We start from the raw sequence: 26,647 nt of genomic DNA, 5'->3' as shown, positions 1-26,647 counted from the left end.
TGTCACGGCACCAGGAAATCTGTGCCTGAATCGTGTGCCGATTCGGTGACTTCATCCGGTGGGACACAGGGTTACAATGTGCCCAGGATTCCGCCTCAGGCACTGGTGCCTGGCGTCCTCGCCCGCTGGGTTTGCGGCAGAAGGCGGGCAGCCGGGCGAGGGGACGGGCGTCGGAGGAGCGGCCCCGGAGGCGGCGGGTGCGGCCTGGAGCGCATTGGCCCAGCGCGCCGCCCCTCCTCGTGGGCGGCCCCCGCGGCCTATACAAGCAGCCCCGGCCTGCCGCGGTTCGCATCGGAGCTCTGGGGGACCAAGCGAAGATGGCTGAGTATTTGCGGCTGCCCAATTCCCTGGCGATGATTCGCCTTCGCAACCCTCCTGTCAACGCGATCAGGTAAGACTTTGCAGTTTGTGGCCCGGACTTTGTCCCCTGTCGGCTGTAACTCGGGCCGGCCCTGGCAGACACAGCTGGCTGTTATTTGCCTGGTCTTCTCTCCCCCACCCGCCCCATACCCCGTTCTGCCCCAGGTTAGCTGGGTTAATCTCTGCAAACTTTCCTCTCGGGTAGCATGTGGAAAGTTAAGGTTTAGGCACATAGAAACCCAGCTATTGAGTGAAAGCTGGTTCTGCTCACGGCCGCTGCGTGCTGAACCCTCCAGCTAACTTGCAGTTGTGGCTTCTCAGGTGGACTTTATATTCCACAGGTTCCGAGTTAATTACAAGGATGAACCTTGAACCAGCCTGTGTCCCCAACACAAAATCTATCCTGGCTACAAGCCTTAAGAAGCAACTATACAGTGATTTAACCTTTTTGAAAAAAATGAAAGTAAGTTCCTCGTGTTAATGCGATGAAAAAAGGAGATAGTTCAGAAGTACAGGATTTTTTGTTTTGTTTTGGGCTGGAAGATCATGTTAGAGTAAACCTATTAAATAACATTTTCTTTTAAAAAATGTGTAGGTTATCTGCTTTTCTTCAAGATTGCTTATTTTTATTGGAAAGGCAGATATACAAAGCAGGAGAGACAGAGAGGAAGATCTTCCACCTGATGATTCACTCCTCAAATGGCCCACTGGCTGGAGCTGAATCGATCTGAAGCTGGGAGCCAGGAGCCTCTTCCAGGTCTCTCACGTGAGAGGTCTCTCACACGGGTGCAGGGTCCCAAGGCTTTGGGCCATCCTCGACTGCTTTCCCAGGCCACTTGGGAACATCCAGTTCCCAAGCAGGGGGAACTGGAAGGGAAGTAGGGTAGCCATGAGAGGAACCAGCACCCATATGGGATTCTGGCACATGTAAGGCAAGGATTTAGTCACTAAGTTACAGTACCGGGCCCTATCTGCCTTTATTCCATTGTGGGATAGCTTATTTGTAATGGATTTAGAGTACCACTTTAAAAATGTATTTGTTTCAGAAGGAGGGAGGGAGGGAGGGAGGGAATAAAAGAGAGAGACCTGAATAGCTACTCCAGATACCCAAAGAAATGGGAGTTAGGAGCAGAAACTCAAACCCAGGTACTCTGTATTAAGATACATGGGTGTCTTAACTGTTAGGCTAAGCACCCAGTCTCTACAGCATACTTTTGTGTCATTATTAAAGCTGTATTTGTTTTTATTTGAAAGGCAGATTTTATACAGAGACACACACAGACAAGTCTTCCTTCTGCTGGCTTACTCCCCCAAATGGCACAAGAACTGGAGCTGAGCCAATCTGAAGCTAGGAGTCAGGAGCTTCCTCCAGGTCTCCCATGTTGTTTCAGAGGCCAAAGCAATTGGACTGAGGCTCTGCTGCTTTCCCAGGCCAGAAGAAGGACAGTAGATCCCAAGAGGTGTAGGTGGGACTGGCACCCAATATGGGATGCCAGCACTGCAGGTGGTAGAATAGCCGGATATGTCATGGTGCAAGCACCCCTACAGCTTTTCTTTCTTTTCTTTTTTTTTTTTTTAAAGATTTATTTATTTTTATTGCAAAGTCAGATATATACAGAGAGGAGGAGAGACAGAAATATCTTCCATCCAATGATTCACTCCTCAAGTGACTGCAACGGCTGGTGTTGCACCAATCCAAAGCCAGGAGCCAGGAACTCTTCCGGGTCTCCCACATGGGTGCAGGGTCCCAAGGCTTTGCGCCATCCTCCACTGCTTTCCCAGGTTACAAGCAGGGAGTTGGATGGGAAGCAGAGCTGCCGGGATTAGAACCAGCACCCATATGGGATCCCAGTGTGTTCAAGTCAAATCGCTAGACCACAGCGCCTGGCCCTACAGCATTACTTTTATTTTATTTTTTTTTAAATTTATTTATTTTTATTACAAAGTCAGATATACAGAGAGGAGGAAAGACAGAGAGGAAGATCTTCTGTCTGATAATTCACTCTCCAAGTGAGCGCAGCGGCTGGTGCTGTGCCGATCTGAAGCTAGGAGCCAGGAACTTCTCCAGGTCTCCCACATGGGCGCAGGGTCCCAAGACTTTGGGCTGTCCTGGACTGCTTTCCCAGGCCACAAGAGGGAGCTGGATGGGAAGTGGAGCTGCCAAGATTAGAACCAGCGCCCATATGGGATCCTGGCGTGTTCAAGGCAAGGACTTTAGCCGCTAGGCCACGGCACTGGACCCCAGCATTAGTTTTTAAAGTGAGATCAGGGCCCGGCACCGTGGCGCAAGTGGTTAAGGTCCTCACCTTGCACGCCCGGGATCCCATATGGACGCCGGTTCTATCCTGGCAGCCCCACTTCCCTTCCAGCTCCCTGCCTGTGGCCCGGGAAAGCAGTCGAGGATGGCCCAAGGCTTTGGGACCCTGCACCCGCGTGGGAGACCTGGAAGAGGCTCCTGGCTTCGGATTGGCATAGCATCGGCCGTTGCGCTCACTTGGGGAGTGAATCATCGGACGGAAGATCTTCCTCTCTGCCTCTCCTCTCTGTATATCCGCCTTTCCAATTAAAAAATAATAAAAATAAATCTTTAAAAAAAAATAAAGTGAGATCAGTGCTGCCTCTATGAAATGTGTGAAGATAATTCAGTTTCATTCCTATGTGTCTCTGTAAAAAGAATAGCTGTCCATAAGCCTTGGAAAGAACCACCCATCCAGAGGAAATATGATTAATAGAATTATTTACATAAAATATTTTAAAACACTACACAGAAAAATTTTTGGTCAAAAAATATGTGCTACTGGGCCAAAAACAGACTAAAAGCACAAGACCTGCTAGCCTTAAGTAGTAAATCTTTAATTCTGTCATCAGATTTCATTTTTATCATTACCTTTAATATTATGATTTTTATTTTTATGATATAGTTCCATAGGCTTTGAGATTTCCTATCCCCATCCCCAGGTTTTTATTTTAACATAAATGATAACATTTATTAGTACAATTGATTGCAGAAATAAAATCACACAGGATGATATGTCCACTTACTCTTCCCAGAAAAAACAAAAGATCTGCTCTTTGGTTCTGACAGGAGAAGACATCAGAAATGTGATGACACATTTCTTACCTGAGTACCAATTTGAAATGCCTGATGGCAGCATGCTGGCACAGCCTCTGCCCAGCAAGACTTTAGGGGAAGAAGTTGTGGGGTGCAGCCCCCTTGCCTGGCGATGCCTGTTGTTCTTCCATCTGCTGTCTCCTACCCCTGCAGAGTTGTCACTAATTCCTTCATTAAGCTTTGAGGGGCTTTCAGCGAGTGGGAGATTGCATGCCCAACTTTCAGAGATGCTGGCCATCCTTGTTCCATTTGGGCAGGGAGCCAGTGCACGCCCCAGACAGCAGGCTCTGCTGCTGAGGCTCCCTTCAGCTCAGTGAGCTTTTCTCCACTCAAGAACAAAATCTTCCCTTCCTTGCCTATCTGTTCTTCCCTGAGATGTTTTACAGGTGACAGTGTGTACATCTAGTTTGACAATTTCTCTGCTCTTGATTTTAAAAGATTTTTTTAATTGGAAAGTTAGACATACAGAGAGGAGGAGAGACAGAGAGGAAGATCCTCTGTCCTCCAACTCACCTCCAAAGTAGCTGCAAAGGCCAGAGTCAAGCTGAGCTGGAGCCAGGAGCCAGGAGCCTCCTCCAGGTCTCCCATGAGGGTGCCGAGTCCCAAGGCCTTGGGCTGTCCTCGACTCCCCTTAGGGCCACAGGCAGGGAGCTGGATGGGAGGCGGGGTCACTGGGTCACAAACCAGCACCCATATAGGATTCTGGCGTGTGCAAGGCAAAGACTTTAACTGCTAAGCTACCGTGCTGGGCCCAGTTTCCCTGCTCTTTGTGTGAGTGAGTGTGTGTCATACTTTTCCTTGTTTCATCCTTTCCTTGCTTTCCCGTTCCTATTTCCAGTTTTTTTACAGTCTTACCAACTCCCTAAGAGACACTGAATGTTTTCTTGTCCGAACACTTTAAATCCTGAATTGCTGGTTTGGCCAGCTGTGCCAGCTATCTTTGTGAGGGTGGGAGGAGCCTGATGAGTAGCCCTGTTTCCCCAAACAGTGGTTTTAAGGCCTTAAAAGAACAAAAGCCCTGTATTCCATGTATGTTTGCATAGCAAGTAATCCATTCTTCTATATTTTGTTATGTTCCACTTTCCCTTTTTTTTTTTAAATAAAAAAAAGCCAATTGTAAGCCACAGATTTGACAACTTGAGTGTGTATCTGTCAGAAAGAAAGACCTGCAAGGTGAATGAAGCTGTCTGCTTGGTTAGGGCTAAGAAGATGCGTTCTCTCCAGCCTCCAGCTTTCCATCTCAGACAGTGTTAAAAGGAGAAAGTCATTGCTTAAGCTCCATGTCCTTTACCTGCCAGGAGATTGTGGGTCCCCTCAGACTCAATCTACTAAAACTGTGTCTATGGTAGCTATGGTCATTTTTCCTTCTTTCCTGTTTTTGACTTTTGAAAATTAATAAGAACTTAAGCAATAAAATAAGAAAGGTTGGTTCAAGTAGGAAAGTGTCTTTCTTCCCAGTAGCAATGGTTGAGCCAGTTTTGCTTATTTTGTAACCATGATTTACCCAGAAAAGAATGATGCTTTTTGGACCTCCCGAAGTTGTTTAATGATTCATTGTCAGATTTGCTTACTAGGTTAACAGTCAAAGGTAGCAAGTTTTATTTGGCCTCTGATGTGTTAAGAGGTAAAAATAATTAATGAAAGAAAGTTTGTTTATTTGGTTGCGGTTTAAAGGTCAATAATAATTAGGTGAAAGGAAATTACTATATACATGGACAATAGTCTCCTTTATTTGCTGATGATTTAAACTCATCATCCCTATGTATGTTTATTATAGGTCATGGGAGTATATAGGTTTAAAATACGAATATATGTATTAAGAATATATGTATGTATATTATATTTATATACATTGCACAAATGTGTATTATATACATGTAAGAATATATGTATGTGTCAATATAAAAATTTGTTGATGTCTGTATTCTTTTTATCCTCTGTATTAAAGAACAGATATATTTTACCTATATCCTTTTTCATCCATTTTAAGTTTCCCATTTTAAAATTTTGTTTTAAAGCTTTCTTCCCTTTCTCTTTTCCTTTTTCTCTTGCTATTTCTAATTCTTTGTGGGAACTTATATTTTTTTTAGATCACTGAAATGTTCTTACTTGGGTATTGGCTTTTGCCCCCACACATGCAGTCACGCCTCACCTAGTGAAAGGTGTGGGCTTTCAGAAGGTGGGCAACATATTCTGTTATAGTGAGAATGTTATGGAAGGGCCACACACAGAGTAAAATGTCTGTGACCTACTGAATGGTCTGATACATGGGACATTCACAGACACACACACAGACACACACACACACACACACACACACACACACACACAGTTACTAGATTCCACTAGTCTTACAGAGACTCATCCATACAAATATACAAACACACGGGTGAAAACATTTCATGAAACAAAACCTATGCTAACGTGTCATACAGTTGATTTTGTTCCCATTTCTTATCTCTTCTGTGTCTTTGAAAAACAAAAAGAAAAACAACGCTGGTCACAAGTCAGTAACTGATTTTTGATGATCCTTGATTTTTTTGTTAAAAAACAAAAATTGACCAGAAACGGGAAAGATTTCCTACTGGCAAAGAAACTGTACATTTTTGTTAACCCTCAGACATGTTATTTTCCCTCTAGATTCCATTCTTCTTTCTAATAAAATTAAGGGCCAAAAAGAATTTCCTTCCTAACCCGTTTGGCCTTTCCGTTATGAAGAGGTTTCGGATGCTCTGATCAGCTCGAAACTAGTAAAGCTGTATGTATGACAGCCATTTTACTTTTAAATTCTGTTTTTGATTTTTAAAAGTTAAGAATAATGGAAAAATATGAAAATGGACAGGTGGAATGGTGGAAGCTTGTATCTTTTCATTGGCACAGATTGTATTAATTTTGCCTAATCTTGTAACCATCTTTTTTATTTCTCCAGAAGGAGATATGGTTATTGATCTGCACAATTAAATTTCAGTCAACTATAAACAATATATACAACAGAGGCCACAAAAATTTGTAATGGAGCTGAAAAATTCGCATTACCTATTCATTGTCTTCTTCCCAATCTATGTTGTTCCACAAATCCTTACCATTGTGTTACCATGGCCTACAGTGTTCAGTGTAGGCATATGCTTTGCTGCTTTTAGTCTTAGGAGTTAGAGTCTTTGTCAGCCTAGGTGTGTAGTAGGCCATATCACCATTTCACCTAGGTTTCTGGAAGCACAAGCTACGGGGCTCACACCACAACAGGGGCATTAAGCAGCACTCAGAACATATCCTCACCACTAAGTGACACGTGACTGTAAGCCTTTGAACTTTTGAATATTATGCAATGATTAGAGTCTGTTTTCACTATCAGACCTGGTTCCTAATTAAACAGCTGAAGGCAAGATGTTTTATTTGGATTTGCTTGAGGTTAAGAAGTGAAAAGTAACTAGATAAAAGGTAACTAGGTGAAAAGTTAACTAGGTAAAAGAGCCAGTATCTTCATTACCTGAGGCTTTAATGATTATTTGTCTTAATCATAGAGCCTTTATAAAAGTTTGTTGCTGTTTGTGTATGTATGTGTGTGTGTTTTTACACTGAGATTAAATTTAATTTTATTTTTGTACTTTTTATTATTAGTATTATTTTATGATACAATTCCACAGGCCATGGGATTTCCTTTACCCCTCCCCAGATTTCCTTCCCGTCCCCACTGAGTTTCCCTATATTATTACTATAGTATAGTTCTTCATAAGCAGTCATAAGTCCATCATTGCAGGCATGGACAATGGCAAAGAGTCCAGCATCTTATTGTCAAGATATAGTAAACAGTTTCATAGGGAGTCTACCTTATATCTGGAAGTAGAGATGCCTGCTACATTATATCCTCACATCCGGATATGATAGTGTCCATTACACAGTTACTATACATCCCCTTAAATGAAAAGCCAAAATATAAAATCAACAACAGGAAGAAAAATAGTAACTTACAATGCCATGAAGTTAAATAACATACTATGGTTATGATAGTCTCTATTACAGTTACTGTACATCCCCTTAAATGAAAAGCGTATGTGTATGTTTTTAAAGAGTTTTTAAACCTTTGGTACTAAAGAGCAGAGATTTTATCCCAGATACTCAGAATTCCAAGGCAACACTAATTTGGAACCAGTTATATTGTTTCCATTAGGTAGTACCTCACTGCTTTTCCAAGGTTTGACTCCTCTCCATTCCTCCTCTCTCATTCATTTTTTGCTTCTACTGGGAAAGAGGGGTTAGAAGTTAAGATGTCAGTTAAGACACCTATGTGCCACACTGATGTGCCTGAGATTGGATTCTGGCTCCAATTCCTGCTTCTGTCCTCCTGCTGATGTGATCCTTGAGAAGCAGCAGTGATGGCTCAGGTTGGTGGTTCCTGCCCTCTGATGCTTGGGACAAGGACTGATTCCTGGAGCTCAATTTCATCTCAGCCTTTGTGGACATTTATGAAACGAACCTGTTTCTCAGACGTCTCTGTTTCTCTGCCTATCAAATAAAGAAGGAAAAATTGGGGGAAAAAATTAAAGGCTTTAAAAACTTCTGCTTCTAGGTAGACTGTTTTCTTTGATCTGTGGGACATGGGCTCTCTTGGTGTTGACTCACTCTGTAGAGCTTCTAGTTGTTACTTGAAGATGTATTCAGAGGAACTGCCATCAGCTCTCTTTTTCTTTTCCTTCAGTTTTGGCATCAGCTCTCTACCTGTGGATGACTCCCCTGTAAGTTAGCCTTGTCTTTCCCTCACCTTGCTTTTGTCTCAAGTTAGGATTAAATAAGACTGTTTGTGACATCAAAGTGAATTGACCTAGAAAGTATCCATTTCTCTCATGTAAGTGTCCTGGAATGGTATGGCTGACTCTGTCTTTTGTTCTGTCATTCTCGCTATGGAGCGTCTTCCTCTTGGTACAAGATGGTGCTGCCAATAATCATCACATTTCCCTTCTTCCCTGGAGAAGGAAGGAAAGAAAAAGCATATCCAGTCATTAACTTTTGGACAAAGTTATATATGCCAAAAATGCTTGCATTCCATTGTGTTGAGTTAGTACCTTGGGACAAATTTTATAGCAACTCAAGCTGGAAAATATAGTCTCTGGGCAAGCATGGCTCCAGCCAAAGACAATGTATTTTCATACTTTCAATACATTGTAGGATGAGGCCGCAAAAGCCTATGAGAGGTAACTGGCAGCCCTAGCAATTTGTTTTTCTATTTTGTTTTGCTGTGTTTTGCCAATATGAGATTAAAAGCTATTTCATCATGTTCTAAACTTCCACATGATTTCCTTTGTGTTTGTGTTATAGCACTCAACTTAGTGCACCTAATATGATGCAGCTGTGTGCACGTCACTGTGCAAAGAAGCTTTAATAACATTTTCAAATTGATTACCATCGTTTCTAAATACAGTCAAAACAAAGTACAGGAAAATAGTGCTTTTTAGTGAATTTCTGCAGCAAGTTTAATTCACAGTAGATACATTTGTTGACCAAATTAATGAAAGCTTTTATAGTACATGTATATGTTTTTTATTATGTGCCTGTATAATTGGGAATGGGAAACCCTTCTTGAGATTGTAGAAATTTAATTCTGTTTCGTGTGACTTTGTTCTCTTGCAGTGTATCTGTACTCAATGGTATAAAAGAAGGCCTAGAAAAGGCCAGAGCAGATGATACGGTGAGAGCCATTGTGTTATGTGGAGCAGATGGCAAGTTCTGTGCAGGTAATTAGTGTCTGATTACCTCCCACTTTCTGGAGTCCAGTACCAAATTAAGATGGATTCTGCAGGGCTGTCTCAGTGTGGGCAATGGATGTAGGAGGCTTGAGTGAGAATGAGAAACATTGAGGGAAAAGACAGAAATTTTCAAAAGAGGCCCAAAGAAGACTTTGGCCTTAGTCTCATTGAACTGGGGTGTGCTTTCGGAGGACATACAATCACAGGCCTGATAGCTGTGTCACTTGCTGGCATATACATACTCATATACTTACTCTGCGTAAGTTTCTATCCCATGTGAGCTTGGGCCACTCTGATCTCCTGGACTTCAATCTATCTATAAAAGCAGGAATAGTAAGTTGTGTCTTCAGGGGTTTTTGTGAGATTATGCAAGATAGGAGATTTGGAAGCCTGTATTGTAGGATCATCACACAGAAGATGTTCAACATATCTCATTTTTTTTAACTTACAAAAATTTTTAAAATAGTTCTGCAAATAAAAGACATTTAGTGGTATGGAATTGAGAGGGGGAGATGTTAATTTTCACCACAGGATGCCAGCAAATAGAATAAAGGAAGAATTGTAAGAGAAATTTGCAGTGTGCATAAATGAACAAATGAACTGACCCAGACAGAGATAAGTAACTTAAAGAATATTGATTTTGTTTTTTAAAGATTTGATTTTATTTGAAAGGTAGATTTTACAGAGAGAAGGAGAGGTAGAGAGAGAAAATTTCCATCTGCTGGTTCTCTCCTTAAGTGGCCGCAATGGCCAGAGCTGACCTGATCTGAAGCTGGAAGCCAAAAGCCTCTTCCAGATCTCTGACATAGGTGCAGGATACCAAAGACTGGACCATCCTCTACTGCTTTCTCAGCCATAGGCAGAGAGCTGCATTGGAAGTAGAGCAGCCAGGACACAAACCAGTACCCATATGGGATCCTGCCTTCACATGGTGAGGATTAGCCTGTTGAGCTACTGTGCTGGCCTGATAACTTACAGACTCTTTAAGTAGGATTCATTTGCCTTTTCATACTCTGCTCTCTCAGCTACCAATTTATTGGGATATTATGTAAAGATGCAAACGTTGGATAAAATGTCACAAAATCTCTGAAATGATCACCTGTTTGGTGGAATTTATGACATTGTACTAGTCTGTTTTATTTGATTGTAATGAAATAGCTAAAGCTGGGTAACTATAAAGAAAAGAGTTTGTCTCATGGTTCTGGAGGTCCAATGACCTGGCAGCACTTGAGATGGGGCATGCCATCTGCTTAGAAGAGATCTCTAGCCTTTCTCTTCTCATAAAGGCATCAGTGTTTAGTCATAGAGGCTTCAGCCTAATGACCTTGTCTAATCCTAATCACTTTTCAGAGACCCAGCTCTAAACTGCATAGTCCCTACCTTGCCTCGTTAATACCTTACGTGAAGATTAGATTTCAATACACAAACTTTGAGAGATGTATCCTTTTTTAAAAAAAGAATCTTTTTTTTTTTTTTTGCAAGGCAGACTTTTTTTATTTTTTATTTTTTTATTTTTTTATTTTTTTTTTTTTTTTTTTTTTTTATTGTTGCTTACACAGTATTATGTAGTACAGTTTTATAGGCGCTGGGGATTCCCCCCACCCCTCCCCATATCCCTCCCCCCATGGTGGATTCCTCCACCTTGTTGCATAACCATAGTTCAAGTTCAGTTGAGATTCATTGCTTGAAAACACATGCCTAGCATAAAGTTCAGCGTCTTATTGTCCAGATAAGTTCAGTGGCCTCTTGGGGAGACCTTCTATGGTCTGAAGATAGGTCTAACAGAGTAAAGATCCGGTCAGTTAAAAGCCCCAACAAGGCCTCAGTATCAATATACAACATTATGGAATTAATTGACATAGTAATGGGTAAACAATATGTTAAGAATAATGCGAGTTCCATTCTTCGAAACATCTGGGTTGAGACAGTATCAATGACAGGTTCAAAAAATAACAAACAACCAAACAAAAAATTACAGGTTAAATCAAGGCAAACATGTGGTATCTAATCTTTTGGGATTCACTCATTTCCCTTAGCATTATAGTTTCCAGTTGTGCCCATTTAGCCACAAAGAACTGCAATTTGTTTTTTTTAATAGCTGAGTAGTATTCCATGGAGTAGATGAACCAAAGCTTTCTTATCCAATCTTCTGCTGATGGGCATTTCGGTTGCTTCCATGTTTTTGCAATTACTGATTGTGCTGCAATGAACATAGGGATGCATGTTGGTTTGTCGTAAAACAGGTGTTTTGGATATATTCCTAGGAGTGCTATTGCTGGGTCATATGGCATGCAGATTCCGAGTTGTTTGAGTGTTCTCCAGACTGATTTCCATAAAGGCTGTACCAATTTGCAGCTCCACCAGCAGTGGAGTAGGGTTCCCTTTTCCCCGCATCCTCGCCAGCAAGCGTCGTTGGTGTTCTTGTTTATGTGGGCCAATCTTACTGGTGTTAGGTGGTACCTCATCGATGTTTTAATTTGGATTTCCCTTATTGCTAGGGAGTTGGAACATTTTTTCATATGTTTGTTTGCCATTTGGACTTGTTCCTTTGTGAAATGTTTGCCCATTTCCCTTGCCCATTTGCAAGGCAGACTTTTAAAGAGAAAGAATGAGGGACAGAGATAGAGAGGTCTTCCATCTGCTGGCTCACTCCCCAAGTGGCTGCAACAGCCAGAGCTGAGCCAGTCCAAAGGCAGGAGCCAGAAGCTGCTTCCAGATCTTCCTGTGGGTGCATGATCCCAAGGACTTGAGTCATCTTTTGCTGTTTTCCCAGGCCACGGGCAGGGAGGTGGATGGGAAGTGGAGCCACTGGGACACAAACTGGTGTCCATATGGATGCCAGCACAGCAGGCAGAAGATAGGTCTACTATACCAGGGCACCAACCCCTATATACATAATGTTAAAATACTAGTCCCAAGGAACATAATCAAATCACATCTAAGCCGTTGGAATTGGAAGCACATGGTCCTCTTTTCCAGAATGAATATGCTATACCATTTAGTGAAAGTCACATGAATTTGAAGTCCTATTAATCATAGCCGGAGGAATTTAAAATGTGTTATTGTTATCATAAAAAGGATAGCTACTGGAATTCTGATATAAAAAAGAAAATTTTAATTATAATAATTGCCATATAATTTTCTCACCTTGTGTCAGTACTGTATGAGAATTCAAAATTCATGGAATGAAAAGATGATTTTATTGTAAAAATTTTGAAAATTGTGTATAATTTTTTTCATAATATGAATTTTCTATGAACATTATGAACACTCTTCATGTGTGTAGATTTCATTTTTTGTAACAATATAAGCTTATATTTTTTGATAAGCTTATATTTTAATTCAATTTCTCACAAACTTGTTGAAGTACTTGTGTATTTATTGCTACTAAAAACTGTATTTTCACCATGTTACTTTCTAATCCTCAGTAAATAGCACAGTCCTCACTCTGTGAAAGCTGAGCTGGAGAGATTATAGGGAAAAATCATCATGTTTAAGATATATAAGGAAATATCAAAAAGATTCTACACATGTTCTCAATGTTACATATATATATATGAAACTGTAATTCTTACATTTGTCACTTAAGATAGGTATTAATACAAAAGGCTTAAATAACCTACAAAGGCTATAGAACTATTTACATATATGCATGGGAGAAAACTGAAAATTCACAAAAGTATTGACTAATTCAATCTGTGTGTAATATTTATGGTGATCTTTATGTTCTTTATAATTGTGTGCATTAAAAATTTTCATAATACTTATTATTTTTAAACCAAAAATACATAAAATATTATTACCCATTGACCATAAAAGGTATATCCCAAGCACATAATTCTAAGATGACTGATTTATATTATAACCCACATATAGTATATGATTTTTTTTCTGATATTTTGTGTTGCAATGCCTCATGCTCTTGAGGAATATATGGGGCTAAATATCTGAATAGAGCTGATGAGTAACATCCTGGAAAAATGAAAGGAGCTGACTCAATCTCAGAATGATGGTCTTTGAAAGAGAATATGAGCTTTTTAATTTTTGTAAAGATGGGTTTGCTAACTATCATATGAAATAACAGATTTGGGGAAACCTTAGAATACTTAGAAATATTTGATGGTTCTGTTTTGTCTTGGCTTCATTTCCCAAGCTAACCTGTTCCTTTCTTGGGTTCCAGCCAAAGGATGAAGCATTTCCTGGGCCCAAAGAGATCTGAGACCTCAGAGCGATCAGGTGCCTTATCATATGACAAAGCCCAAGTCTTCCTGAGCCTTATTTCTCCTTGTCTTGTGTCCTCAGGTGCTGATATCCACAACTTCCAGGCTCCTAAGACCTCTGGCTTTGGGCTGGTGGATGCAGTAGAGGAATTACTGAGAAATGAGAAGCCAGTGGTGGCAGCCATAGAAGGCATGGCCTTGGGAGGTGGCCTGGAGCTGGCCCTGGGCTGTCACTATAGAGTTGCCCAAATACAGGTAACGGCTAAGTTTCTATATAAGAGATGGAGTGTGATGTTTTGCTTCTTTTTGTTGTTATTTCTTAGGGTAAGTTCTAAGTGAAGTCATTAACCTCAGAGGTGATCATTTTAAATTGTTGACTTACCATGTAACAACTCTTGGATATGTTTAGCACTGGTGTTCATTGGCTATGAGTACAGTGATACTGATTGCTATCATATTGAAATACTTCTATTGATGGATAAGTAATTGCTACTCTTGGCTCTACTGCTGTCCTTTTACTTCCCTTAACTTTAGCTCCAGGGCCGTCTCTTGATCCCATGATCCACCAACTAAAGGGGAGCTCCTGGGTCACTAGAGAGCCCCACCAGAATTTGCTCTAGTATTATGGCCCACATCAGATGTCATCAAGTCATGCACTATTAAATATTTGACTTTCACCTTTACATATGCGCCTTATTGAAGTTCCCATTTGCTATCTCAGTGACTTCAGTTTTGCGTTCCTTATAATCTTCAGTTCTGAGAAGATGAATTTCTATTGTACAACAACATAAAACTTTCAGATATGTTTATTCCTGAAAAAAAAGATTTAATAAAGGTTATTAGTCATGTCTAATGAGGCCTGTGATACTAATATATAACATTATGTAAAATGGCATTTTTGCAAGTGAAATGTTTTTGCAGATTTGTACAACCATTGTCACAGTCAATTTTAGAACATTTCATCACCATAAACTGAAATTTTGCATCCTAAGGCAATTAAACTCTATCTTCTTCTTTCCCAATCCTAACCAACCCCTAATCTGTCTGTATCCATTGATTTGCCTATCCTGAATATTTCCTGTGAGTGGAATTACACACTATATTTTCTTTCTTGATTGTTTTTTTTGTGGGGGGGGTTGGCATTTAAGTTTTCAAGGTTCACCTGTATTATATCATTAATCAGTTCTTTATTCTTTCTATAGATGAATATCCTATTGTATGGAAAGCCACACATTTTTGTCTATCCTTCATTGTTTCTTTCTACTTTTTTCTTTTATGAACAATGATCCTGTAAAAATTTGCATGCAAGAATAAGTACACATATTTTCATTTTTCCTGGATGTATGTCCAATAGTGGATCTGATGGGTCTCAGGTGACTCTGTGATTAACCCTTAAGGAACTATCAAATTGTTTTGCAAAGTATTTGCATTGTTTTGCATTTCTATAGCAATGTATGAAGGTTTTATAGTCTCTAAGTCCGCTCCATTGCTTGTGATTGTCTTTCATTTTTTTTTTCTTGTAAATTATCACTCTTATACACTAAACAATTTCTTTTTTCCTAAGATTTATTTATTTATTCTTATTGGAAAGGTAGATATATAGAGAGGAGGAGACACAGAGAGAAAGATCTTCTATTCTCTGATTCACTCCCCAAGTCACTGCAATAGCCAGAGCTGAGGCGATCTGAAGCCTGAAGCCAGAAGCCAGGAGCTTCTTCTGGGTCTCCCACATGGGTGCAGGGTCCCAAGGCTTTGGGCTATCCTTGACTACTTTCCCAGTTCACAAGCAGGGAGCTGGATGGGAAGTGGAGCAGCCTGGATAAGAACTGGCGCCCATATAGGATCCCAGCATGTGCAAGGCAAGGACTTTAGCCACTAGGCTACCACACCTCTTTTTTTTTTTTTTTTTTTTTTTAGATTTCCTTTATTTATTTGAAAGAGTTACAGAAGAGGAGGGAGGCAGGAAGGAGGAAAGGAGGAAGGTAGTATGGGGAAGAGAGAGAGAGAAAGAGAAAGAAAGAGATTTTCCATTCATTGGCTCACTCTCCAAATGGCCACAATGGGTTAGAGATGGGCTAGTCTGAAGTCTTGGACCTGTATCTTCCTCTGAGTCTCCCATGTGGGTGCAAGGCCCAAGGACTTGGGCCATCTTCTGCTGCTTTTCCAGGCCATAAGCAGGGAGCTGGATGGGAAGTGGAACACGCAGAACTAAAACCCTCAACCTGGTGCCCATATGGGATGCAATTGCTCCACCCGTGAGGCCCCAGCCTAGATCCCTGTCTTTCTCTGCAGCCATCTTTAGTGATTCCTCATTGCGGTTTTTTATTCACATTTTCCTGATGATTAGTAATATTGACCATCATTTCATGTGCTTGTTGATCATGTAGTTCTGCTTTGGTGAAATGTCCATCTTGATCCTTTGTCCTCTTTTAATTGCTTATTTGTCTATCTATTATTGGCTTGTTAACGTTCCTTCAGTATTCTAGATATAAACCATCCTATGTCTAATATGTAATTTAAAAAAATTCTCTGCCATTCTATGATTTTGGTTTCTTCCACTTTGTTGTGGTTCCTGGATTTTGCAAGGCTTCATTAGGGGGACTATTATTTTGCTCTCTGAAGTTGATTACATTCTGAGTAAAGTTGTGTCTGGAGTTAGAGATGTGCTTTATTATAAAGACTAAGGACAGCACAGCTCTGTTTATGCTGTTCACTGAATGAAAAAATGTGTGCCAGTTGGAGAGGGTGTGTACTAATCTGTTGTGTGAAATTTTGCTGAATTCACTGAAACATTATTGTTCATGCTGTAGAAATTCATGGGAATTCTAGCCTTAACTCTGAGCATATGATCCCATTGTAATGGCCTTTATGCCTTCCATCTTTGATAGGCTGAATTTGGCTTTCCAGAAGTCAAACTAGGACTTCTTCCTGGTGCAAGAGGAACCCAGCTTCTCCCTAGACTCATTGGAGTGCCTGCCGCCCTTGACTTAATTACCTCAGGTCAGTACAAACCTTGCCAATGAGTGTCTGAATCAATGTGAGGACCTAGACCAGAATTAACAAACATCCTGGCTTGCCCACTAACTACTCTTATAATCTTACAGGGAATAGACGCTTAATTTTCTCATCTCTAAAATGGAGAGAGACACATTTCCCAAGAACCTCTTGACTGTTACCATGAAGATCAAATGTGAGAGCCTTCTAAATGAGTGTGTGCAAAATGCGAATTAAATTTTGGGTTTTATTGTAGATCCAGTCACTATTCATAGACATGAGTGTTCATTCCTATACGTTAAAAAATTATAACACAAATAAGCATTATGACCATGATAACCCTTCAAGGCAAGGTTTCAAGTTTTATTGTGGAAATGAGCTAATGTTTTGATTTCAAGTGTTAGGATATTATCTGTTAGTGTACTTTTTTTTAGCAGGGATTATGAAAAATACAGCTTTGGACTCTGAATTTATTCCCATATTGTTGTTTGTAAGCTACATAAAGAGATGCTCAATTCAATTAAAACTGAAGGAAGAACCTATAAAACAAGTTACTCCAAAGAAGAGTAACTAATTATAAGAACTTGGATCACTCAGTTGGCTTTTTTGTGCCTTGGTTTCCTCATAAATGTGGATAATAATAATAATAGTTACTATCTCATGATATGATGAAGCTTAATGGCCTCATACACATCATATTTGCTTAGAATAAGTAATTATGATAATAATAAATATGTTAACTTCTATTCTTATATTTGTTTACTTGGTAAAAGAGAGGAATTGGACAAGAATAAATGGGAATTTTGGCCGTAGACTGTCTTGGAAAGAATAGTCAATAAAGTGAGCTGACATTTTTTTTAATGAAAGAGCTCACTCTACTACCTATAGACAAAATGCATTGTTCAAATAATTTTTTAAGTGATTGTTTTTCAAGTGATTTTTAATTATTCATGTAGCAACTTCTAATTTTCTCTGACAAACTGGCCTCTAGCAGTGATCGGAACTGACAAAAATTCCTGACATCAAGGAGAGTTTACTGAGTAAACATCTATAAGCATTATTGTTGATTTTGGTCAGTTTAAAAATTACTCTCTACTCCCCATTCACTGAGGATCTTGATTTAATTGGTAGTGGGTTTGTTTTTTTTTTTCTGATTCTTTGCAAGTTCCTGTAAGTCAGGATTTGGGGGGTGGTTAGTGGGATTCTAGCCAAGGGTTTGTCAGGAGGTATCAGTCATCTGAGGCTTGACTGGCACTAGTGGATCTGCTTCTGAGATGGTCCCACCAAATGGCTGTTTGGTACAGACTGCAGAGAGGGGGCTTTGCTTCATCTCTGCATGGACTTCTGCAGAAGCTGCTTGCATGACTTCACAGCCTGGCAGCTGGCCTCCACTACAATGAGACAGTTAAGAGAGAAATATCTGTCGTGATCTAGCTTTGCAATAAGGTGCCATTTTCTGTTGGTATCCAAGTCTTCCCTATTCAACATGGGAGGAAGCTTTGTTGCCAAGAGATCAGACTCACTAGAGGTCACTTTATCCTGTGCACCACAACTATATATACACCTGTGCTGACATATCATATAATTAATGTAGACCAGAGGTTAGGTGGACATATGTGCTAAGGGAAAAACCAAGCAGAAAGGAGATAAATAAGATTTTTTTTTTAAGATTTATTTTTATTATTTTTTCATTGGAAAGGCGGATATACAGAGAGGAGAGACAGAGAGGAAGATCTTCCGTCCGATGATTCACTCCCCAGTGAGCGCAACGGGCCGATACTATGCCAATCTGAAGCCAGGAGCCTCTTCTGGGTCTCCCACGCGGGTGCAGGTTCCCAAAGCTTTGGGCCATCCTCGACTGCTTTCCCAGGCCACAGGCAGGGAGCTGGAAGGGAAGCGGGGCTGCCGGGATTAGAACCGGCGCCCATATGGGATCCCGGGCGTGCAAGGCGAGGACCTTTAACCACTTGCGCCACCGTGCCGGGCCCGAGATAAATAAGATTTTAGGGGATTGAAGATGATAGAAATATTTGTTGTCTACAAAAAAGACATCTGAATGGAGGAGCAGGTCAGGAACCCTGTCATAACAATATCTGGGTAGAAACATGAGATACAGAGAAAACAACAAGATCCCTGAATGTGGGGACATACTTACAAAGTTATAGGAAGAATGAGATTAATGTAGCTGGAGTGAAATAAGGGAAAAAATAGTAACGGATTAGTCACATCACATGGGATTTTGAAGACTATGGGAAGAACCTTGTACAGCATGTAGGCCCTACAAGGAATTTTTTCTGGATATAATTCTGAAGTTTCCCTAAAATCACACAGGTGAATCGAAGTAACAGGAATATGGCTCTAACATTAGGTTTTTTTCTAATCTACTGTGGCCCTTATGTGGAAATCAAAACACCCACTCCACCCCGTAGGCTGTGCACTGCTCTTCATTATGTTCAGCAGTGATATTTCCTGAAGCAGTGGTGGGAAAAGGCCAGGCCCACTTCACTTCATTTCATTTTGTTCAAGAAGCCGATTTTCTCTCAGATTTCCCCCAACATGCCCTCACCTAAGTGGTGAGGATAACATGATTGTTTCTGTTTACCAGTAGGGAGATTTTGGGTCTGTGACTGCTTTTTGTGGTCACACCAAAAATGAAAAAAATGGGAGTGGAGCTTGAATCCCAGTTCTCTGATTACATCTGCCAATTCTTTCTATTACAACAGTCCTTAATTGCTTACTTAGTCCTTGCTGTCCTTATTTATTTAATAAGAGTTATTTGTCTCCAGGAAACATAATATTGTTTGCAATAGAGAATACTTTTCCTTTAATTTCACATTTGATTTTTGTCTTGTTTTGTTGTAGGAAGATACATTACGGCAAGGGAAGCAGACAGGCTGGGGATTCTTGATGAAGTTGTGATTTCAGACCCAATTGAAGAAGCAATTAAATTCATCCAGAAAGTTTTAGGTAAGAAGTCACAATCAAAATAGAATAAAAATGTTTTGGAAACAAACTAAAAATCAATTTTAGTAAGGAACTCCTTAAATATTTTTCTGGGATATTCATGTGATGGAAGATAAGACAGCTTTAAAAAATAAGTGAACCATATACATCAGTGGTATTTGAATCCTGGAACATATTGCATTGCTAAGGGAGAAAACATTCTTGATTTCTATTGGAGATTTCTTTCGGTTAACCACCATATTCCCACATAGTAGTTTCCACTGCAGTAGCAAAATGAGATAATCTGATGGAATATATATTTATAAATACATGAAATCATTATCTGTTCTGCAAACCTTTTTATAAGGAGTAATGAGCATAGGGCCATATGGCCTCTGGAGTGGGAGCTGGTCATCCAGCTGGTACAGTTAGAAAGATGTTTTTCATTGTCTACTCTGCTGTACTTTGGGGATTTCTGTTCATACAAATCATTTCCAATTATGAATTAGAATTAAAACCACGAAGAAGCACACAACACTTCACCATGTGGTGGAGCTGTTTGCCTCTAGAGCTCATGTTAGCAGCTGAGCTCCATCCTTGGTCATGACTCTTACTTAATGGACTCATCATTTTCCGTCAAGAGTTCTTTTCATGGTACTCCTAGAAATTTGGTTTGTTTCATTCTTTCCTTCTTTTCAAACTTTTCCTTTTTGATCTGTGGGGTTGACAGCTTTCAATGAGCAAAATGGAGAGGGTAAAAATTTGCCAGAAAACCTGAAAAGAAGGAGTGTTGGACCACAGCCAGAACAGGGCATGCTCAGCTGTGCTTGCTGGCAGATAATGGCTTGGCAGCATGTGAAGAATTCTTTTGAAAAGTCAGTTTTTTTTTTTTTTTTTTGCCAACCCTGGCAGAGCCTAGTCTCCTAAAGGCATCTCTTTTGTGGCCCTAGCTGGTTACCAAGTCAGTGCCACAGTAGAAGCTAGGACTGTGTCTTTCAAGGGAGAGCAGCATGTCCTTACCCATGTGGAAGAGAGTGTCCTGTAGTCTCTGCTTTGAGAATGTCTCCTCCAGGTTTTCCTGAGAGGCCTTGTTGCTTTGTTTCAGGACACTTGGTTGCCCCACAGCAAAGGCTGTTTTGCATGTAGAAATCCTTGAATGTGTCATTGGTTAGGAATCGAGAAAGAACGATGTCCATCATTGTCTATCAAACCCCATCTGGGGTTTTAGTTTGAAAGACCTCAATTTCAGCAGCAAGTTTCTTTCCTCACCTATTCTTCCTTGATTCTGGTTGGAGTTAAGTTATTTCAACAAATAGATGAGGATCATGGTCTTATATGTTTATATAATGGTCTGGTTTGAATATTTAAAACATTTAGAATTAATTTTAAAACAAATTTAAAATATTTTTACTTATAAAATTTGTAAAGTGAGTTGGTTTCAGCAACATTACAGCTTGTACACCTGGTAACATTCAAATGTTAAAGTATAATCTGCTTTAAATCTTGCTAATTCAATTGTTAGCAGTTCTGGGCTATGGAGAGTTAGGCATAACTGCTATAAATTATAAACAATGGGCAGACTTGTGGTCTACCGGCAGGGACACCTACATCCCATATTAGAGTACCTGGGTATACATTCCCTGACTGGTTTCTGCCTTTAGCTTCCTACTAATCCAGATCCTTTGAGGCAATTGTAATAGTTCACATACTTGGATCTCTGTCCCTCACCAGGGAAGCAACAGATAATTGTGCAAGTAGGTGGATCCTTGTTGCTCATGTGAGAGACCTGCACTGGGATCCCAGGCACCACCTTTGTCTGGCCCAGCCCCAGCCATTGGAGGCATTTGAGGAGTGAGCCAGCAGATGGGAGCTTGGTTCCTACTGTCTGTTTTTTTTTTTTTTCTCTCTCTCCTTGCCCTCTCAAAGAAATAAATGAAGTCTTGATGAATAATATGTAACTGAATATAGTCATTTTAAATGGGTTATTGTGATTATTATTACCATAAAATCATATTCCCTTTGTTTAAGTAATATTTTCAAAGTTCTAGTCCCTTTTTATGCCTTTCAGATCAACCTCTAGAGTCACGCCGACTCTACAAGAAGCCAGTTCAGAGCTTGCCCAACATGGATGACATTTTCACTGAAGCCTTGATGAAGATGCGGAAGCAGCAGCCCGGGTGCCTTGCCCCAGAGATGTGTGTCCGTGCCGTGCAGGCTGCTGTGAAGTATCCCTATGAAATGGGCGTCAAGGAGGAGGACAAGTTATTTATGTACCTCCGGGGATCAGGTCAGGCTCGAGCCCTGCAGTATGCTTTCTTTGCTGAAAGGAATGCAAGTAAGTGGTCGACTCCCTCTGGAGCATCCTGGAAGACAACATCGGCACAGCCCATCTCTTCTGTTGGTGTTGTGGGTAAGAACATTGGGTGGTTCGTGGCATTCCCCAAATCTGCAGCCTAGTATCACTGGCTACCAGGTTCTGTGCTAAACTTTAACATTGCTTCTGTTAGCTAAGCTATTTCTCACCCAGCCTGTGTACTTGTCTTCATGCTGAACATGAGACCTGGAGACACTGTCTTTGCCTTTGGGATCTAAACACATGTGGTATCAGGGTCTACTTCTAGGTCTTTCAGATTTCAGATTCTGAGCCCTTTTGCTCATTCCTTAACTGGTTATAATGCCATAACTGGGCTGCCATCACTCAAGTACTTGGGGAATTGTCTGCTCCCAGGTGCATTAGCAGGAAGCTGGAAAGCAACAGAGCAGTTGAGACCCAAACTGGCACACCAGTTGTTACAGAACAACTTAACCTACTGTAGCATACCTGCCCCCTTTCTCGTGTCTCTTACATCTATGATTTGATCAACTGCCCTACTCTTATTTGAAAGGCAGAGAGGCAGAGACAGATATGGAGACACAGACAGACAGATGGATGGATGGACAGATAGAAAACTTGACTCCTCATGTATCTGTTACAGCTGGGGCTGCGCCAAGCCAAAGCCAAGAGCCTGAAACTTAATCTGACCCTTCAGCATGAGACCAAGGACCCTGTACTTGAACCTTCACCTCGGGTTTTCTAGTGTGTATCAGAAGGAAGTTGGAATTAGAAATGGAGCTTGTAGATAGACATTACAATCCCAACAGCCATCTTAACTGATGTGCTGGCTATCTCATCCAAAGCCTCTATTCTTGCTGTTCTTCACTATTTTAAAATTAATTGAAAGGCAGAAAAACAGAAAGTTAATTCCCATCTACTGTTGCACTCCCCAAATGTCCACAATGGCTGAGGCTAGTCCAGGCCGATGCTGGGAGATGGGACACAATCCGAGTCAACCACATGAATACGAGGGACCCAATCACTTGAATCATTACTGCTGCCTCCAAGGTCTGGAATTCATAGAAACTGAAATTGGAAACAGAGCCAGAACCCAAATTCAGGCACTTCATGGTGGGCTACAGGTGTTCCAAAGGCAGCTTAGCCACTGGACCAAACAACTGTGCCTATTCATCCATAACAGACATTCCTTCAGCTTCTCTCTTACCAACTGACTTGAAATGCCATGCTGCAATAGAAGCTTTCCATCTAGTGAGAATTTCCTAGTTCCCAAAACCATTGAAGCATTCTTTTTCTCCTTCTTTATCTACAGGTTTGGGAACAATGGGCCGAGGCATTGTCATTTGTTTTGCAAGGGCCAAGATTCCTGTGATTGGAGTAGAATCAGACGCAAAACAACTTGAAGCTGCAAGCAAGGTGATAACCTCTGTCTTGGAAAAGGAAAAATCCATGATGAAGCAAAAGGGCCGTTCTTGGTCTGCAATAAAACCCAGGTTAACTTCATCCCTGAACAAACTCAGTGATGTCGATTTAGTCATTGAAGCAGTGTTTGAGGACATGGACTTGAAGAAAAAGGTTTTTGCTGAATTGTCCACTGTGTGCAAGCCAGAAGCGTTCTTGTGCACCAACACTTCCGTCCTGGATGTTGATGAGATTGCTTCTTCCACAAACCGACCCCATATGGTCATTGGCACCCACTTCTTTGCACCAGCTCACATTATGAGATTATTGGAGGTGATTCCTAACAAATACTCCTCCCCCACTACCATTGCTACTGTCATGGGCTTAGCTAAAAGGATTAAAAAGGTTGGAGTGGTTGTAGGTAACTGTCATGGTTTTGTTGGGAACCGAATGCTGAGACCATATTATGACCAGTCACACTTCCTGTTGGAAGATGGCAGTAAGCCAGAGGAGATAGACCAGGTACTGGAAGAGTTTGGTTTTAGAATGGGACCTTTCAGGGTATCTGACCTTTCTGGGTTGGATGTGGGTTGGAGAATTCGGAAAGGGCAAGGCCTTACTGGGCCTGCATTGCCTCCGGAAACTCCTGTCCGAAAGCGGAATGACAAGAGATACTGCCCGATTGCGGATATGCTCTGTGAATCAGGACGATTTGGCCAGAAGGTAGGCAAGGGTTGGTATCAGTATGATGGGCCAATGGGTAGGATTCCTAAACCTGACCCTTGGCTTTCCCAATTCCTGTCAGAGTACAGAGAAACCTATGGCATTGAGCCTCGTGTCATCAGCCGGGAAGAGATCCTAGAGCGCAGCTTATACGCACTTATCAATGAAGGCTTCCGCGTTCTGGAGGAAGGGCTAGCTGCCAGCCCTGAGCACATTGATGCTATCTATCTGCATGGGTTCAACTGGCCCAGACACAGAGGTGGGCCCATGTTCTATGCCTCCACCGTTGGCTTGCCCACGGTTCTAGAGAAGCTGGAGAAATATTGCAGACAGAATCCTGATATTCCTCAGCTGGAGCCCAGTGACTATCTTAAAAAGCTGGCTGCTCAGGGAAACCCTCCTCTGAAACAGTGGCAGGATTTGGCAGGGCCCCCAAGCAGTAAACTGTAATCCAGGGCCCAGCTTACTCCTCATAGTTGGTTTTAGCTAATTCCAGCTGAGTTCCAATCAAATTATAGCCAAAATTATAGAACAAAAGAAATAGTTTATTACCTAATTTTAAGAATCATTCTCTGTATTTTGTCTCTATCAGACCATTGAAGGGTTAAACTGGTGGCAACCAAACACCCATAATACCTGATAGGAGAGCTTCCAGAACAAGTTGAGGTCCCCAAATGTTCTAATCATTGGAGAACTATATCATCAATTAATAAATGATGACTGCAGCTAAGTCATCACTCATTTGCCCCTTTCAGCCTCACACACTTAGTAGTGATGGGAAATGCTACAGATCATACATCTAGTAAACATTGATGGAGAACTTCTCAGCAGCTCTCAGTCCTCACTTGGCACTTGGCAGACTAGATTCTGGGGTGTGTGGTTGAGGTGGGGAGACTTGGGGGCAGTTCATGAGAGCACTAGGGAAGCTACTATGCTGCCATTTAGTGAATGTGCTCTGTGGTGAAGTGCAGAGTTTGGCAGGCTAGAGTCAGAATGAAGGTCTCTGTGACAGGGCATGGAAAGCTGCCCAAGGACATCAGCAGAGGTGGTAACCGGAGAGACACTGCTGTGCCTTGGAGGGGTTAGGTAAAGCACAGGTGGGCATGGTGAAGGAACCCAGCGCTTCAGAGCAGATTGAGGAACGGCAACTGAGCTTGGTAAGTCAAATTCAACACATGACACCTGTCTAAGGCCCAGTCCCACAGTTGCACTTGCTGTCTGCAGGGGATTCAGTCATGTCTGTTGATCATTTCCACAGAGAGTGGACATGCACAATATGGTCTTTACTTTTCTTCAAAGGGAGCAATAGGAGGTGATAAGTTGTTAACTTAGTGTTTGAAGGAGTCTTCAAGATCATTTCATTTTCTAGGATTTCATAATTCTTGTCATAGTCACATGCCAATTTCTCTGTCAGGATAAACCTTAGTGATGTCACATATGAAAATGGTTATTTCTTAAAGTCTAAAAGGACTGCGAAAGTTTTATACCTTCTTGTTTTGTGTGGTCAAACTAAGGGGCTGAGCAGCATGAAAACGTTACAGAAAAGGGACAGAGTGATTTATAACAACTAAAAATTGAAAACAGTCCAAATGACCTTAAAAGAGAAATGGATAACCAATGGGTGACACATCCATACAATGAGCTTTATTATTCAGCCCTGAAAACTGATGAAGTACTGGCCCATGCTATAACATGAGTCTTGAAAACACTTTGCTCTGTGAAAGAAGAGAGAAAAGACCAAGGATTGTACTCACGTGTATATGGAATGTTGTTTGCCCAAGGCTTAGAAGTGCAGAAGAATGGGGACTGGAGAGTGACTATTAGTAGAACTACAATTTCTTTTTGGGTTGATTTAAATGTTCTAACATTATTGTAGAAATGAATCATAACTATGATTATACTAAACCAATTGACTTGTATATTTGAAATGGGTCAAGTGAATGGTATGTGCATTATAAAATTAGACTAACATTCTAAAGAGTAGTATAAGTGATTTATTCTCATAATGTTTCCCCTGTGATTTCATGCAAAATTATATCCCATGTAGTATCTTGCAAGCAAATAAAGAAAAAGCAATAATTTGGCTTGAACTGTGGTTAATTTTGAAAGACTTTTATGATGCTTACTAGTAGGGCGGGTGGAGGCAGCAGTAGCCACATGCACAACCTAAAACAGGGTGTAGGGAAGGTCAGGCCACACCACCTCATACAAAGGCCTGGACAGATGGGGCAGGCCATGTCAGGTAGGGGCCAAGTACCTGCTGGCATGTGTGAGATCTGGGTCTGGGAGTGGCCTGAGCAGGGGAACTTGGGAAACTACACTAGTGGGTCATAGCTCCCGCTGATGAGCACATGGTCCAGGACTGGGTGTTGGACAGGCTGGGCAGTGTAGCTCCATTTGTAAGCATGTGTGTGAGTTGGTTTGGGAAGAGGATGGACCAGGCACAGCTGAGCAAACCATAGCCTACTTGTGAATACAGACACCAGGCTGCAATGCAGGTCATGCTGGGCTATCACACCTACTGGTTTGCATGAGCCAAGGATGACAGCAGACTGAGCAGGCCCAGGTTGCAGCACCCACCAGCAAGGGTTGGGGCTGGCTGGGTCAAGCCAGGCTGCAGCATGCGAAGGCAGAGGCCATGACAGGAGAGGGGCTATGCCAAGCTGTGTCAGAGCAACCAACTGACATGCATGAGATCTGTGGCTGGGATCAGGCCTTCTTGTGGAGCTAAGGGGACACCATGGCTGGGTTGTGGGTCCCTCTGGTGAGCACAGGGGCCAGAGTAGGGGCTGTGATCTTGTCTGAACATGGCTGCAGTCTC

General features: G+C 41.4%; 1 protein-coding gene across 1 annotated transcript; it reads left to right on the top strand.

Moving 5' to 3' along the window:
* The first annotated feature begins 247 nt into the window (after nt 1–247).
* EHHADH (enoyl-CoA hydratase and 3-hydroxyacyl CoA dehydrogenase) lies at nt 248–25,897 on the top strand. The gene is made up of 7 exons (XM_041002996.1): nt 248–391; nt 9,098–9,201; nt 13,516–13,688; nt 16,322–16,433; nt 19,290–19,394; nt 21,439–21,780; nt 23,015–25,897. Exons 1-7 carry the CDS (start codon nt 318–320, stop codon nt 24,274–24,276), a joined length of 2,172 nt encoding a protein of 723 aa, XP_040858930.1. The 5' UTR covers nt 248–317; the 3' UTR covers nt 24,277–25,897.
* Nucleotides 25,898–26,647: the final 750 nt, after the last annotated feature.

Source organism: Ochotona curzoniae, unplaced genomic scaffold, assembly GCF_017591425.1.
Source record: "Ochotona curzoniae isolate NIBS_2020 unplaced genomic scaffold, NIBS_Ocur_1.0 scaffold_2587, whole genome shotgun sequence".
NCBI lineage: Eukaryota > Metazoa > Chordata > Mammalia > Lagomorpha > Ochotonidae > Ochotona > Ochotona curzoniae.
The sequence above is the reverse complement of the archived record's forward strand: the minus strand, read 5'-3'. Positions and strand labels throughout refer to the sequence as shown.